At 48.0% G+C, this 14,920-nt stretch overlaps 1 protein-coding gene and 1 pseudogene across 3 annotated transcripts; both read left to right on the top strand.

Moving 5' to 3' along the window:
* Nucleotides 1-625: 625 nt before the first annotated feature.
* Nucleotides 626-10,331, top strand: notchl (notch receptor, like). Of its 2 annotated transcripts, none has more exons than XM_084471603.1 (11): nt 626-969; nt 2,056-2,200; nt 2,715-3,056; nt 4,341-4,564; nt 5,114-5,486; nt 6,226-6,401; nt 6,676-6,737; nt 6,967-7,096; nt 7,763-7,860; nt 8,198-8,529; nt 9,105-10,331. In XM_084471603.1, exons 1-11 carry the CDS (start codon nt 876-878, stop codon nt 9,643-9,645), a joined length of 2,517 nt encoding a protein of 838 aa, XP_084327729.1. In that variant the 5' UTR covers nt 626-875; the 3' UTR covers nt 9,646-10,331. The 2 variants fall into 2 exon arrangements, with proteins under 2 accessions (XP_084327729.1, XP_084327728.1); XM_084471602.1 differs by having other exon boundaries at nt 5,111-5,486.
* Nucleotides 10,332-10,390: 59 nt separating this feature from the next.
* LOC311351792 lies at nt 10,391-13,415 on the top strand (annotated as a pseudogene). The gene is made up of 3 exons: nt 10,391-10,415; nt 12,600-12,802; nt 12,924-13,415. The product of its transcript is annotated as an uncharacterized misc_RNA (transcript).
* The last annotated feature ends 1,505 nt before the right edge of the window (nt 13,416-14,920 follow it).

Raw genomic sequence — 14,920 nt, 5'->3', positions numbered from 1 at the left:
TGTGGTTAAGTGTGAAGGTAGAGCCGAGGTGTAAGACAACCACTTACAATTGTTGGCCAATGAGGGAAGTAAAACACAGTGTCTGTGGGAGTATCAAAGTATTTGGAAGTAATTTGTTTCTCCTTCAGATAACACATGTTTTCATGGTGTTTACAATGCTGTTAAACTCAACTTTAATGCAAAATATAGAAGAAAGTCAAGGGATTATGGCTAGAAAGGTAAACAACACACTTCTGTGTGTGTGTGTGTGTGTGTGTGTGTGTGTGTGTGTGTGTGTGTGTGTGTGTGTGTGTGTGTGTGTGTGTGTGTGTGTGCGTGCGTGTGTGTGTGTGTGTGTGTGTGTGTGCGCGTGTGTGTGTGTGTGTGTGTGTGTGTGTGTGTGTGTGTGTGCGTGCATGGGATGGCATATATGCAAACACAGTGCTTTTTCAAAAAATTGAATTCAAACATTGTAGACAATAACAAGCGTACACAACACCTCCCCCACCAAACCCCCAGGCCCCAGCTCTATTCTTCCCACACAGTGGCAGGAAGTAGTCCGCATATCCGCATTATCCGGAGGGCTTCGCTTAAAGAATAGCCGTGCTAGAGGGTGGTGGCGCTGGAAGGTGGAGGGGAGGGGGCACGCTCGGTTCCCACCAGCCCCCCCTCCGACCCGGTCACACGGACCGGACCCTCTGTGACCGTCACCAGCACCAGGACGGGGGTCCACAGCAGAGCAGGGACTCGCAGAAGAAGGAACTGACCCTGTCTGGACAGGCATCGGATCCAGGGAGCAGAGTACATTGAACCAAACTGGACTGGTGTGGCTGGGAAGTGGGCTGGGAGAGTATAAGGAGTTACATAAAAGGAAGGTGTGTGAGGAGTGAAGGAGCATGAAGCTGGAGGTGGTGGTGGAGGACTCGAGGAGAGTGAGGTGGTTGATGGTGAGGGTGTTGGTGGTGCTGGGACTATGCGGGCTTCATCAAGGTATGTTTATCTTATTCACGCTTAAGTTAGGTTTATCTTAGTCAAGAACCATTTTTTATTATGTTTGTTTTATCGCTCAGCCAATGGTAATCCTTTTGGTGTGAGCTGTTATCTCTGATTATCATGTGACCTTGAACTTATTTGAACTAATGACTATGGTGTTAATAACTTAGTTGTTAGGTAAACTTATTGGTAACACTTTACAATAAGCATAAATTAATATACCATGAATTACCTTTAGTTAATAACCCTAACCCTAACCCTAACCCTAACCCAAATCCCAATCCTAACCCTAACCATAATTTTAACCCCGATGTTAATGTTTTATAATAATGATTATTACTGCATAAACAAATGTTAATTTATGCTTTATTAATGTCCCCTTATAGTAAAGTGTTACCAACATATTTTACTTATACCTGTACATAAATGTAATGTGTGGTTCCCAAAATGAACTCAACAGCCATTATATGATACTAGACATGTTGCATTTTTTTATGTTATAAAGGCATACTCACTCACTCACTCACCTGCCAAGGCCCATTGTCTTATTCCATCCCATTCCTCATTGCCATGGCGATGACCTTTAACCTTGATCAAGTCCCGGCCCACTCCGTTTCCTGTTACTATTCGCTGCTTCTGGAAACTTCCTGTTTGTGTCAGGCCCATTTCCCATCCCCTTTGGAAGCCAATGTCATTCACCTTTAAGTGTGTGAGGGGCTCTCTCCCCTCGCTCAGCAGCCCTTTATACAAGATTAGTATTTTAATGTGAGTCATCCACTGCCAGAACACACAGATTACCATGGCAACCTTTGTGAGTAGTCAACCAACCAAAGTCTCTTACTTTTATTGTATTTTTTAAATATTACAGCTGCACAACTGTAATACAGTAAGTAAAACCTTATCTACATGTTTTTCTTTCAAAGTCTAATCAAAGGCAAGACAGAAACAAACTCAACTGTAACAATGCTATGTTGTATGCTTACTTTTAACATTGACTGCGAACCACAGTTCATTATAATGCTGCAGTGTGTGTGTGTGTGTGTGTGACTCTTCATGTCTGTGCTTTGTCCCCTGGTTTCTCAGCGGTGCCTAGCGACCCCTGGGGTCAGTGTCCCGTCGGCAGACAGTGCCAGGAGAAGTTTGGGGACGGGACATGTAACAGGGAGTGCACTGAGCCACGGTGTCTCCTAGACGGCTTGGACTGCTTCAAGGAGAGGAGCAAGTGCAAGTAAAACTCACATCCTCCATCTTGTTCATCCTGTTCTTCCTGTTCCTGTACGTCAGTCTAATGATGAGGGTTATTTATTCACGATAACTACTGTTTATGATTTACTGTATTTCAATCATTGTTTTATAATATCCCAAAACGTGAATCTCAAAAAAAAAATTGTTTCTATAGTTTATCCAAATGTTTTTCACACCATTCAGTGCACATGTTACAGTGCTGCCTGTATCGAATCCAGTTAACCTTCATGTCTTACCTCAAATGAATTGAATTCCCCAAACATTCTGCATTCTGACATTACCTCTCAATCTCTCCCTCTGTCTCTCTCTACCTCTCCCTATTGCTCTCTTTATTACCCTCTCTAACTCTCTCCCTTCCCTACTCCACATCGCTCTATACTTCATCACCCTCTCTCTTCTCTTATCTCCTTCTTCCTTTCCTCGGTCTACCTATCACTGTCTCCCTCTTCCCCCCCCTCCCCACCCCACCCCACCCCGCTCCTCTCTTCCCTCCACAGTCCGGGTCACATCCAGTACTGCCGGGACCACTACGCCAACTCCCACTGCGAGCAGGGCTGCGACAGCGCCCCCTGTGGCTGGGATGGCAGCGACTGCTTCACCCACCAGACCCCCGTGTGGGCCAAGGGCACCCTGGTGGTCCACTGTACGCACGCGGGCCTACCCCCCCAGCGGGCCGTGTCCTCCAACAGCTCTCTGCTCTGGGCGCTGAGCGTGTTGTTGCGCACGTCGCTCAAGCTGAGGGCCGTGGCCCCGCTGGCCCCCACCAGGGACATCCACGCCCTGGAAGCCCCCCAACTGGCGGAGCTGCTGGAGCAGCCCACTGCTGGGGACGCCGGCGGGTGAGTTGGGGGGTAGCTGTACAAATGTCTTGAATAGGGATGATCTTGTTATAGACAAACAGACCACAACAGAAAGGGAGATCACACACAAACTGACGTTTGACGTATGGAATTTATAAAACACAAAAGAAACATAACAAGGAGGGATAATAAGGGAGTAGCGATAACCAATGAGCTGCTGTGACCAAACCAGTTAGGCTTTGGGCCTAGCTGGCCAGGTGTGCCTGACGACACTTAGAAGAGCCACCATTTTCGGAGTCCATCACTGAAACCCGGGAATCTGTTGTATTGAGTTGTTTTTAAGGCTAAACAAAGCTTGGAGCATGGAAAAATGTGTATGTTGCTATCATAAGCACCTTACAAGTTCGGGCATTGACTGTACAAATTGGTGTTAATGTGGGAATTGAACACACAACCCTGGCACTGCATAGGCACTGCTCCACCTGTTGAGCTATACAGGTCATTGTAAAAAAACTTGGTTATCTTTCATTTTGGATACAATTTAATAAATTATCGTTCTTAAAATTAAATACTGGGTCATTCAGAAGACATTCTACAATTCCCAACATACAGTGACAGTCTATCTAAAAATGAGCACATGGGAGTTAAGCTTCTTTCTCAAGGAGGCTTACAGGAAGTCTGAGGACACGGGGAACTGAACCTATAACGCTTATGATAAGAGATGGATGCCCTATCCACGAGACTAACCCGTCTCCCTCTCAGGCTGGTGCTGGTTATGCTCTTGTCTTGATGATACAACCAAAATACACAGATTTATTTATTTGTACATTCATGAATAAACATATAAACTTTCCTCTACCTACTTTCTTTCTTTAAATCTCTATTTCTCGCTCTCCTTCGGTCACTATGTTATTCTTCTATCTGTTTATCTTTTTCTCTCTCCTGTCCATCTACCTCTCTCCTGCTATGTATCTATCTCTCCCTCTCTCTCTCCTGCTGTTTCTACCTATCTCTCTCTCTCCTGCTGTGTCTACCTATCTCTCTCTCTCTCGCTCTCTCTCCTGCTTCGTGTCTACCTATCTCTCTCTCTCCTGCTGTGTGTCTACCTATCTCTCTCTCTCTCTCTTTCTGTGTCTACCTATCTCTCTCTCTCTCCTACGGTGTGTCTACCTATCTCTCTCTCTCTCTCGCTCTATCTCCTGCTTCGTGTCTACCTATCTTCCTCTCTCCTGCTGTGTGTCTACCTATCTCTCTCTCTCTCTCTCTCTCTCTCTCTCTCTCTCTCTCTCTCTCTCTCTCTCTGTCTACCTCTCTCTTTCCCAGCTCGGTGCTCTTCCTGCAGGTGGACAACAGGCCATGCTCCCGCCTCCCCTCCACCTGCTTCCTGAGTGCAGCCGAGGCGGGGGGCTTCCTGCGAGCCGTGATGTCACGGCGGCCGCCGGCGTTCCCTTCGCTGCCCGAACTCAAGGCCGTCATCGATGTGCGGGGTTTCAAGCAGGAAATAGGACCAAGGGAGGAGGAAGTGGTGGAGAAGGAAACCAAAGAAGGTGTGTGTGTGTGTGTGTGTGTGTGGCTCTGTCTGTCTATCTGTCTGTCTGTGTGTGTCTGTGTGTGTGTGTGTCTGTGTATGTGTGTTTGAACGTGAGTAGCTTTGATGAACGATGAACTCATGCTTTTTACTACACTCTCACTTCCCCTCGTTGACCTCCATTTAACCTGTAGGAAGATCTGAATAAATATTTCCCCTTCAAACGCAGACGCCGTGTTCCCTGTCAGACCGACCTGCTTAATCTCTCACAGTCATCATATCCTGTGCTTGCACAAAATGGTACACGTGAAACTGGACAGCAGTTAGCCAAGACTGACGCATTAAAGCGCAACCGAAAACTAAAAGCGAACAGCTCCCCCTCTGGTGAAACATTGGCTGCATAGTTCACCGTTGGAGGTGTGCTGTTTCTGATTGGTTGAAATCCCACAAACTAAACAACATCTGCCTGTACAGAGTGAGAACCTCACTCCGTACAGGCAAATAAATCACAGTGTTGTTTCCATGTTGACCACCGGTCGTCAAGCAATACACCGTCTCCGTCCAGCAGTAGACCCCTCCCCGGCGTGGCTCTGGGTGGTCATCGCCCTCGCGGTGGGCCTGGCGCTGGCGCTGACACTGGCCGTCCTCCTGGCGGTGAGGCGCTTCAGACGACAACGGCAGGGCGACCAGCAATGCCACGATCGTGAGGGCGGAGGAGGCGCGGGGGCTAGACACCGGTCGGGGGCGGCTAGCGACAACAGCAGCGGCGGCGGCGACTCCAAGGCCTGGCACCACCAGCAGCAGCACTCCGGACGCCAGGACCACCGCTCGCGCTCCGTGAAGGAGAAGGAGAGGAACGGCTTGAAGAAGAAAAAGAAAGCGAAGGAGCTGGAGAAGAAGAGGAGGAGGGAGCCGTTGGGAGAGGACGCCATGCGTATGCGGTGGGTCTGGTTGGTTTTGGGCGTGGGCGAGGGGGATGTTTAGTCTGCTGGAACAATGGCTATGTCGTAGCGGTAGGGCCGGATGTAGTTCTACACGCCCCCCCCAACGGAGCCTTGACAATGGAGCCCGCAATTAAGACACTCTCGAGGTCTTCCTGTCGTGCGCTTAAGAAACCACAACATTTCTTCGGTCTTATTCAAGCGCTTGCTTTTTCAGGTTTGTTTTGGAAAAGTTTACTTTTTTGTTTCACTTGATCATGTCAAGCCATTGTATAGGTTCTTATGTTATTCTGCTTTTCTTGGCTGATATAGGTTTCCTTAGATGAAATGTAAAAACAAATCTCATCTACCCATAGGGTCCTCACATTACGTGTGTGTACAGGCTTGTAGAGGACACACCATTTAAAAAAAAAAAACTGTTACTATAGAATCATCTACCTGCTCATAAAAGACATGTACTGAATCCCATATAGTGTCAATTCATTTTGTAAAACAACGGAAGTGTTGTTCTGAAGTGTCGCTACTAATGGTGTGTTCCACGCAACCCGTAACCCGTGTTTTCACAACTTTCTACCCATGAAAGTGCCCTGGAACGGCAGTCAAACCAGCAACTCACTACCGTGAACTCGGTCTCCCAGTTCCAGCTCGTAACTTACGGGCTAAAAAGTGTCCCTGGAACGCATCATAAACTACCAGTTCAAGTGCTACAATGCCTCTTTCTTCTGTGTGTCGGTCCCAGGCCGCTGAAGAGGGACCTGGACATAGGGAGTGACACGGATTTCACCCAGAGCTCCATGGAGGACATCAACGCCCGCTGCTCGCGCCGCCAGCAAGAGGCGTCCATCTGCGACCACCGCAGCCAGGAGCAGAAACACTACCGGGCCGGACACACACAGACACCCCGGCCCATGCAGAGTAAGGACCCTCACGCACACACACACACACACACACACACACACACACACACACACACACACACACACACACACACACACACACACACACACACACACACACACACACACACACACACACACACACACACACACACACACACACACACACACACACACACACACACACACACACACACACACACACACACACACACACACACACACACACACACACACACACACAGATGAACATGAACTGATTCAACGCTAACAACGGTCTCACTGTCTCACAGCTCCCCCTAGAGGCTGGAAGAGAAACGCCATTCCACCTCCGCTCCTCAGTCCTCCGCAGCAGGTAAAGTAAAATAATAAAATGTCATACGTAAACTATATAAATATATGTATATAATATACATATATCCACCATGTATACAATTTTCACATGCACTAACTGTCTCCTAGCCCTGCTATATTGATATTATCTGTGGTAATATTTCCTGTAGAGCACCTTGTAGCTCAGGTTTTAAAAGGTGCTCTATCATATGAATCCCCAGTATAAGTCAGTATGTGTGTTGTACCTGCAGACGGCCCCGGTGCACTGGTGCGGTCCCGACGGCTCCGTGGTCCTGATCCGAGCAGTGCGCAGCGGTCTGGACCGGGTGGTCCTGGAGCTGCTTCGAGCTGGAGTACCCGTCAACAACACAGACCACACCGGTACTACTGGGGCTCATACTGATAGTGTTCCTTTGTTATAGGCCAGGTGTAAACCTAAGAGTCAACAGATATGAAACACTGAGGTTAAGTGTGACTTATATCCTCTCTCACTCCTCTCTGTGTCCCTCCTCCGTTCTCTACATTCATTAACCTCATCCCCTCTCTCTCTCTCTCGCTCTCTCTCTCTGTCTCTCTCTCTCTCTCTCTCTCTCTCTCTGTCTCTCTCTTCAGACCCCCTCTTACTTTCTGACTCTGAACAGAGCTAACCTGCTCCATCCATCCTCCTGTTCTTTGGGTGGATGGATATATCTTCTTCCTTCTTCCTATTATTTTTCCTTTTGTCCCTAATTAACTTATTTTTCTCATTTCCTTGCCTTCTTTTTCACCCATTTCTTTCTTCAAGTCCAGCTCTTATCTTTTCAATATTTCTTGATCTCTTATTCTTGTTCTCTCTCTCCCCTATCTCTCCATCTCTCCTCTGCCTACTAACATCCTAGCTTTACCTCTGTTGTGTTCATAGTTGTTTCATGACTGACGCCCCCATCTCCCTCTCTCTCTCTCCCCCCTCTCTCTCTCTGTTTACCCCTACGTCCTCCCCTCCCTCTTTGCTTCTCTGTGCCCCCCCCCCCCCCCCCCCCCCCCACCCCCCGCCGGTCCCGGTCCCAGGGCGGTCTGCACTCCACTGGGCATGCTCCGTGAACCACCTCTCTCTCACCAGGACTCTCATTCGCTACGGGGGGGCGGTAGACCTTCAGGACAACAAGGTCAGACCTCCACCACCGTTCATGTCCTTGTTTTTCTGTAGGGGACAGGGGTGGGAAATGGAAAAGTCCTCCCCACAAAAATAAAAGTTCATCCCAGTATTTACAATAAATCAAATATTTGCTTGTTAGTGAAACAATGATTCTTGGATACCACACCACTACTCAGTTGGGGTTCAAACCGGTGATGTCATCTGCACACCTAAGCCAAAGGACTGATGATGTATGATTAGCAATCATCTGCTTAAATAATCCAGCTCCATCCAGCTTCCTTCCATTCTGAATTCTACACTGATCCACTGAGAAAAATCTACAAATGAACCAATGTTTTCTCCATTAGGGCGAGACTGCCCTGTTCCTGTCCGCCCTCCACGGTTGCTATGACACCGCCCGCCTCCTGCTGCTCAACGGAGCCAATCAGGAGCTGCACGACCGCAGGGGCCGCTGTCCAATCGACATGGCCCGAGAGGGCGTGCACCACCAGCTCCTGGAGCTCCTATTGGCCCACCGGGTGCAGCGAGGACCAATCACGGTGGAGCCGGTGAACGACCTGCTGTGGGAGGAGCGGGGGCTGATGTACTCCCCGTGGGCGGGGACGGCCGGGGTACCGGGGAGGAGCGCCTCCTTCTCAGGGGTCCTGGGTCACCGAGACATGACCCCACCGCCACAGAGGTAGGAGGTCAAAGGGCTTGTCCTCTGCAAGCACAATGCTGGATACGTTAAAGGACCCATGACATGCCACCAGTTGTGGTGTGATTAGCCGTTACAAGCCGTTTTGAAAATCTGTTATAAAAGTCTGTTATGACATCACAGGTGGGTGTGTCCAGCGAGGTGTGTGACCGATAGATGAGCAACGTTTGCTACAGTCCACTGGGTTGGCGGGCATACTGAGCCATCCAGCACACATCTAGGTGGACGCGCCCACCTGTGATGTCGTAACAGACAGATCTTCAAAATGGCTTGTAACGGCTAATCACACCACACCTGGTGGCATGTCATTGGACCTTAAACTGGCCAATGCATGCATGTAGACATAGTGGCTAGGGGGGGGGTCGTCTTCCAGCAAGAAGGTTTAGAGGTCTGCTTCCATGTCCACAGTCATCCTTGAGCAAGATGTCTAGCCCCTACCTGCGCATTAATGATTTCCCTTTGAATACATTTTATATAATTTCCTCTCTTACAAATTGGGTTATTTCTTGTAGAAAAATAACTGAGATCTTTGATTCCTCTCCCTTCTTTCCCCACAGTGATTGGTCGGTTGGCCGAGTGCAGTACCCCTCCCCCCAGAACTGGCGCCCGCAACAGCTCAACCAATCAGCGACGGCCCTGGTCCCGCCGAGGGTGATGGGCCGCTCGCCGCGACCCATCGCCACCCTGGCGGAGGTGACCTCGGAGGACGAGGACAGAGAGCGGCCCCTGGAGGTTCCCAGAGCCGTGACGCCTCACTTCCTGTCCCCGCAGCCCGCCCCACGGCAGCGCTCCTTCTCCTGTACCCAGCATGCATTTCAGCGGCACTCCAGCGGCCCCCAGCCAGAGCCCAACTACGTGGTGGTGACGGACGGCCGGACCCCCAACGAGGGCACGGCGGAGAGGGTGGTGGTGATGCCCCCACCCCGGGACGTCCCCTCCGTCCCGCACCACCCAGCCCCCCTGCAGCACAGCCAGCTCCAGGCCAGGACGGAGGCAGTGGTGGTGGGGTTGGGGGTGGGGTCTGGGGGCTCGTCAGAGCAGAAGAGCAGATTTGAGGCGCCGGGCAGCCACGCCAACACCACCCAGACGGCCCTGTAGGACCAGCCCTCTACAACACACACAGACACTGTAGAGGACACCCAAACGCTCAGTTGAGGCTGAAAACCAACCTGGACTCTCAACTATAGCAGTAGTTGTGACTTACAATAAGCTATTCCATATTTTCCTGTACTGTGCTGGAGGGAGGGGGGGGAGACACATATGTCGGAGTAAGAAAAACATGATTTCCCAGGTTTGTCTTGGGCTCTAGGCTTTATGCAAACCGCTTGGAGTTGGAAACAAACCAGACAGTTAACAACAGCAGGCTTGGCTTGAAATTCCTCTTGATCGCCACTAAAAGGCAGGGTTTCCACAAAACACACAGATACAACCTTGAAGATTTATGTTTGGGAACATTTTTTAACCATCAGTACAAAGACGTTTAGGCCTACCCAAACCTAGAGTACTTTAACGTCACTGGACAACGTCCATGAAAATGAAATAATATGAATGTATTTAATTATTTCTGTGTAAAATATGAGTAATTTAGCATCGCATTATCAGCCTTTATTGTTATGAGCCAGTTTGTTGTTCTGCTTCACTGAGACTTTTTTGGCTTGTAAACATGCTTGCAAATCTCTTTCTTATTTTACGTTAAGCACTTTTATTGACCTTCTTTTTTGTATCTCCCATATCTAAAAGTGTAACTTTTTATTATTTGTCAGATTATAAACACTTAAATTGGATATGTTCATTTTTTATTCTGAAAAAAGAAAGAAAGAAAGGTGATTCAATGGGTTTAACGATGCTCGACTTCCAGATGATGCGAGGTGAGGTGACATGAGTTGAGGTGACACGAGCCGAGGTGATACGGTGGGAACGTAGCTATGAGATCGTTCCCGTGCAGGGCAGAGCCAAACGATGTGAATGACCTGTCACACTTCGAGCCTTCAGAACGTGTTAATAGCCGCTGCCACGTGGAGGTGCTCTTCGCCACGGGGCGCCCCGTGCCACGAAACGTTGACCTCGCGGTCCTCATTGGCAATTCTTGATTGTTCAATCTAAAACAACCAAACACCCGTGCAGATTTCTTTCCCACACACGATTGACGCGTAGGTGATACACGTCCACACATTCACAGCTCACTGTGTTAAAGCTCGTTATTTTCAATGGCAGTTGGAGATCCAATTAAACTCTGCACTACGAACGAAGCAAGGGTATATATTTTTAGCACTTAACCTTTCAAAAAAACGAATTTCCTTAATAAATATCCTTTATATAACGATTTTATTTTAAAAAGAAAATAGCACATCTTCAGACAGACCCCATTGGTTTTACGCACAACACCCCTAGTGCGTAAATGTTCGAATGAGGACGCTGCGCCTCGCATGTCGACACCTCGGCCGGCCCGGGTCTCGGCCCGAGGTGTCACTTCCATGTGGACTCAGTGGGGGTTCCACGCGCGTGCCGACATAAGCGTACAGGGGCGCCAAGCGTGTCTTAACACCTAGCGGGCTGTTTGAGTTTATGGACATCTGGACATTTGTCAGGGAGTCATGTTTTGTGGCACATGGTCGGAAATAACTAATTAGGTCCGTGCTGCACTTCATGTCAGAGCTGGCCATGTGTTTTACCAGGTGTTAACGTGTGGCACTCGCTGTGTACTTGGGGGACCTTCTGGGATCTATATGCGCGGGTTCAACTATGACAAACAGTCAAAGTATATGTGCAGTGCATGTAATGCATATAAACACACTGAGACAGATACACAGACAGACAGACACACACACACACACACACACACACACACACACACACACACACACACACACACACACACACACACACACATACATATTATCATGGCACGTTTATGGATAACGGTACTTTGTTTTTAAAGTCTGAGTGCCACGCGCAAGAATGAGATCGGATCCGCCGTGGGAACTTGCCCCAAAACCGTTCTCATGGGAAGGCGTCAGGCTTTTATTGTCTGTTAGAATTGATACTTCACAAGAACGCGTGCTTGGGGGATGGTGGGGCGGGGGTCTCACACGCGCGCGTTGGACGACTCAAAACCTAGTATTTCTTTTCAGAAGGGAGGAATGGAATAGTCTCTGAGCTTTTTCATGCACGGTGTATAGGAAGGAACCAATGAATCCATTGTTTGAAGTGCGTTGTTGAGTATGTTCAACATGTCCAGTACCTGTCAGTCCGTTTGGTCCCTTGGACCTCAGTCTCGCAGCACGGGCCAATAAAACCCTCGTGCCATGGGGGACTCAGACTGGCGCGGGTGGTTTGATGTTTACCTCATATGTAAATAAGTGTCACACTTCAGAGTGTCTCTTATTCCCCCCCACCCCCCTCACACACTCCCTCTGCACCACCGAATCCATAACAATGGACGCATGCCTTCGCACCATGGGCTGCCCGACCTGCACGTGCCCGCGGATTAACTAAGATAGGCCTATCTAAAGACATTTTAAGGGAGAAAACGATGATGATGGTGAGGTGGAAATGTGTCCCATCTCATTAATCTAAACAATTCCAAATACAAGGAATATAAATGGGAACAATGGATAGAAATAATAGATAGAAATAGCACAAAAGTTCTATATGTATCTAAATATTGAGATAAAATGGTGTTTCCACGGTCTGTTAAAAATCTCCTGACAAAACATCCAATATTATCTGCTATAGCAGCTGTACTTCATCATCTCTGTGAAGTGTGTCCTAATAAAAGCTTGGTGTGACGCCACCAAAACAGCCCGAGGTTTGTGGGCGGGGCCTCCTGACGTGCTGTCCTGTCGGCTTTAAAAGCTGTCGCTGCGCGGTGGAGGTCACTTGACATTTCTGTCTGATACGAACACAAGCAGAGGAACTACCACAGCATGACCGCTAAGATGAAACTGCTTCAAGAAACACGAGATGCTAAAATCAATAGAAAGGTAAATTTCGACCCATATCGTCTATTTAAATATGTGTAGGCTAGTTGTGTACAACTTGTTATTGAACAGGTGTGTTGAGAAATGTAACCCACAATTTATTTGGAGAGTATCGGCTTTGAAAAAGTTGTTGTTTTGCTCAAATATTTCAACTGATCATCCTCCCTTTTCCCTCTTAGCTCCTCAAGCCGCAAGTGGAGAGACGGCGCAGAGAGCGAATGAACCGTAGTCTGGAGGGCTTGAGACACCTCCTGCTTCAAGGCGTACAACAAGAGGTAAAGGATTTTGCCATGACGTCTATTCACATCACACAAGTGTGAGAATACAACGTTTTGTGTGCTTCAATCTATCGGTGTGGCCTCGATTATTAAGTATCTCTCTCTCTCTTTCAATTAGGGTGGCGCGCAAAGGCGAATCGAGAAAGCGGAGATTCTGGAGCACACGGTGCGTTTTCTGCGCAACGTCACCACCGAGGGCGCCACCAAGACAGAAGGATGCCGGGTGGGCAACAACGGCTTCAAAGACGGCGTCTCGGCTTGCATGCAGAGAGCGGTGCGTTATCTGGGCCAGCAGGGAGAGGGCCGGCGGCCAGATGCCACGCTCGACGCAGCGCTCGTCGCTGGCTTCGTCTCCTCGCGCCCGGCGAGTCTCACGTGCACAGCTAAACCGTGTTCCTCGTCGCCTCAAACGAACCAGTTGCAATCCATCCGCCAACTGATCAAGTCCAGGCACGGACAGTCGACGCGAGGTGACCCAATGGGTGAGGTGGTTGTTTCCCATCGATCGCCGGTCCAGCACGCTTCCCTCCCGATGAGACCGAACCAAGCCGAGGCCCAGTACCAGACGCTCTCCCGGTCCGGTTCGTCGCTCTGGAGACCATGGCCCTGAAACACCGGGACCCAAACATCACAAGCCGAACTTAAAAAAAGACTTTAACTTAAAATGACTGCAAATGCTGCTTTCCCAAATCAAGATATAATATATGCCGCGTTGTTTCTGACAGTTTGTCCAAGAGAAATGTCCCCGCAGTGTTGTAAACACTGGTCCACTGGTCCATGTTTGTATTTGATCGTACATGTGCTAATGTAAAGGGGTTATACACTTTATACAGTATGCGCTGTGTCAGCACAGACCATATATGTTTCAGTTGCTATATTTATCAATTTGCACATAATTTATTTCTAATATTTACTTTTTCGAAGAAAATAAAATAAAAAAACTACCCAAATGTCATTCATTGTGTCTTGCAACGAGGCACGCGCCTTTCTTGTTTATGACGAGTGTGTGAAGTGTGCGAGCGTGCGCTCACAGCTCAGGTGTGAACTCGGGAGATGAAAGGGTTTTTCTTTTCAAAGGAAGTCTATGCGGTGTTGTTCACACCAGCAGCGGATCTCTACACGACAGAAGACCTGTTTTGGGTTGTAAATCCCGTTTTACAGCTCCGGAGGCCTGCAAAACTAAAGTTAATGGCCATTGGCGAATCAGAATACTAGCAATCTTTAAGATAAGGATGTAAAACAGCTAGAATTGCATTAAACAAATACGGGCCTGTTCATAAAGACACGTTTAAAGTTAATTATTTTTCAAATAATTCATGTTGTCGGGACAGCACGCGCGAATAGGGGCGCAATTTGCGCGCGCTAAGACGCGCGCAAATTGTGACTTATTTTCGGGCTACTGTAGGCATATAAGAATTTACATTTTAACACTCATAATAACTAGAACATTTGCGTCATTTTACGAGTGTCCGGCTACGACGTGTGAACGTGTGATCTGCGGTCTTCAAAGCAGTCGTTTTTAACCACGTATTCATTTTAACACGTAATAAATTGTAAATACGCGCGGATCTCCCATTTTGTCTCCTTCTTGTGAACGAGAGGAAAACGTTCTCCCACGATCCAGGAGCATTTGGTAAACGAACTAGCCCAGACGAAAGAAAAGCAGAAACCGAAATTTATGAATATTAGGCAACAGCTCTGCGTTTAACCCTAAAAAGTGAATGTGTCTGCGTCAGATATTGATTGACAGGTGTTATAATAATAATAAACAGTCGTAATAATAATACATGCAGACATACAGACATAGGCCTACATACATACATACATACATATTGCCATAGAGACATACAAACATGCATACATGCATACATACATACATACCCTACATACATACATACATACATACATACATACATACATACATACATACATACATACATACATACAAACCTGTATTTAATTGCGTGTAAATGTAATGAAGATTACAAAAAATATTATTAAAAAAATAAATAGTAATACATAGTATAATACAATTAATTTAAAGACTAACGAATCCAACCAAGTCACAAAGAGGAGGTCCCCTGCAGCAGAGGACGGTGCACACACGTCCTCCCA

This window comes from Micromesistius poutassou, assembly GCF_964030765.1.
Source record: "Micromesistius poutassou genome assembly, chromosome: 8".
Classification (NCBI taxonomy): Eukaryota; Metazoa; Chordata; class Actinopteri; order Gadiformes; family Gadidae; genus Micromesistius; species Micromesistius poutassou.
The sequence above is the reverse complement of the archived record's forward strand: the minus strand, read 5'-3'. Positions and strand labels throughout refer to the sequence as shown.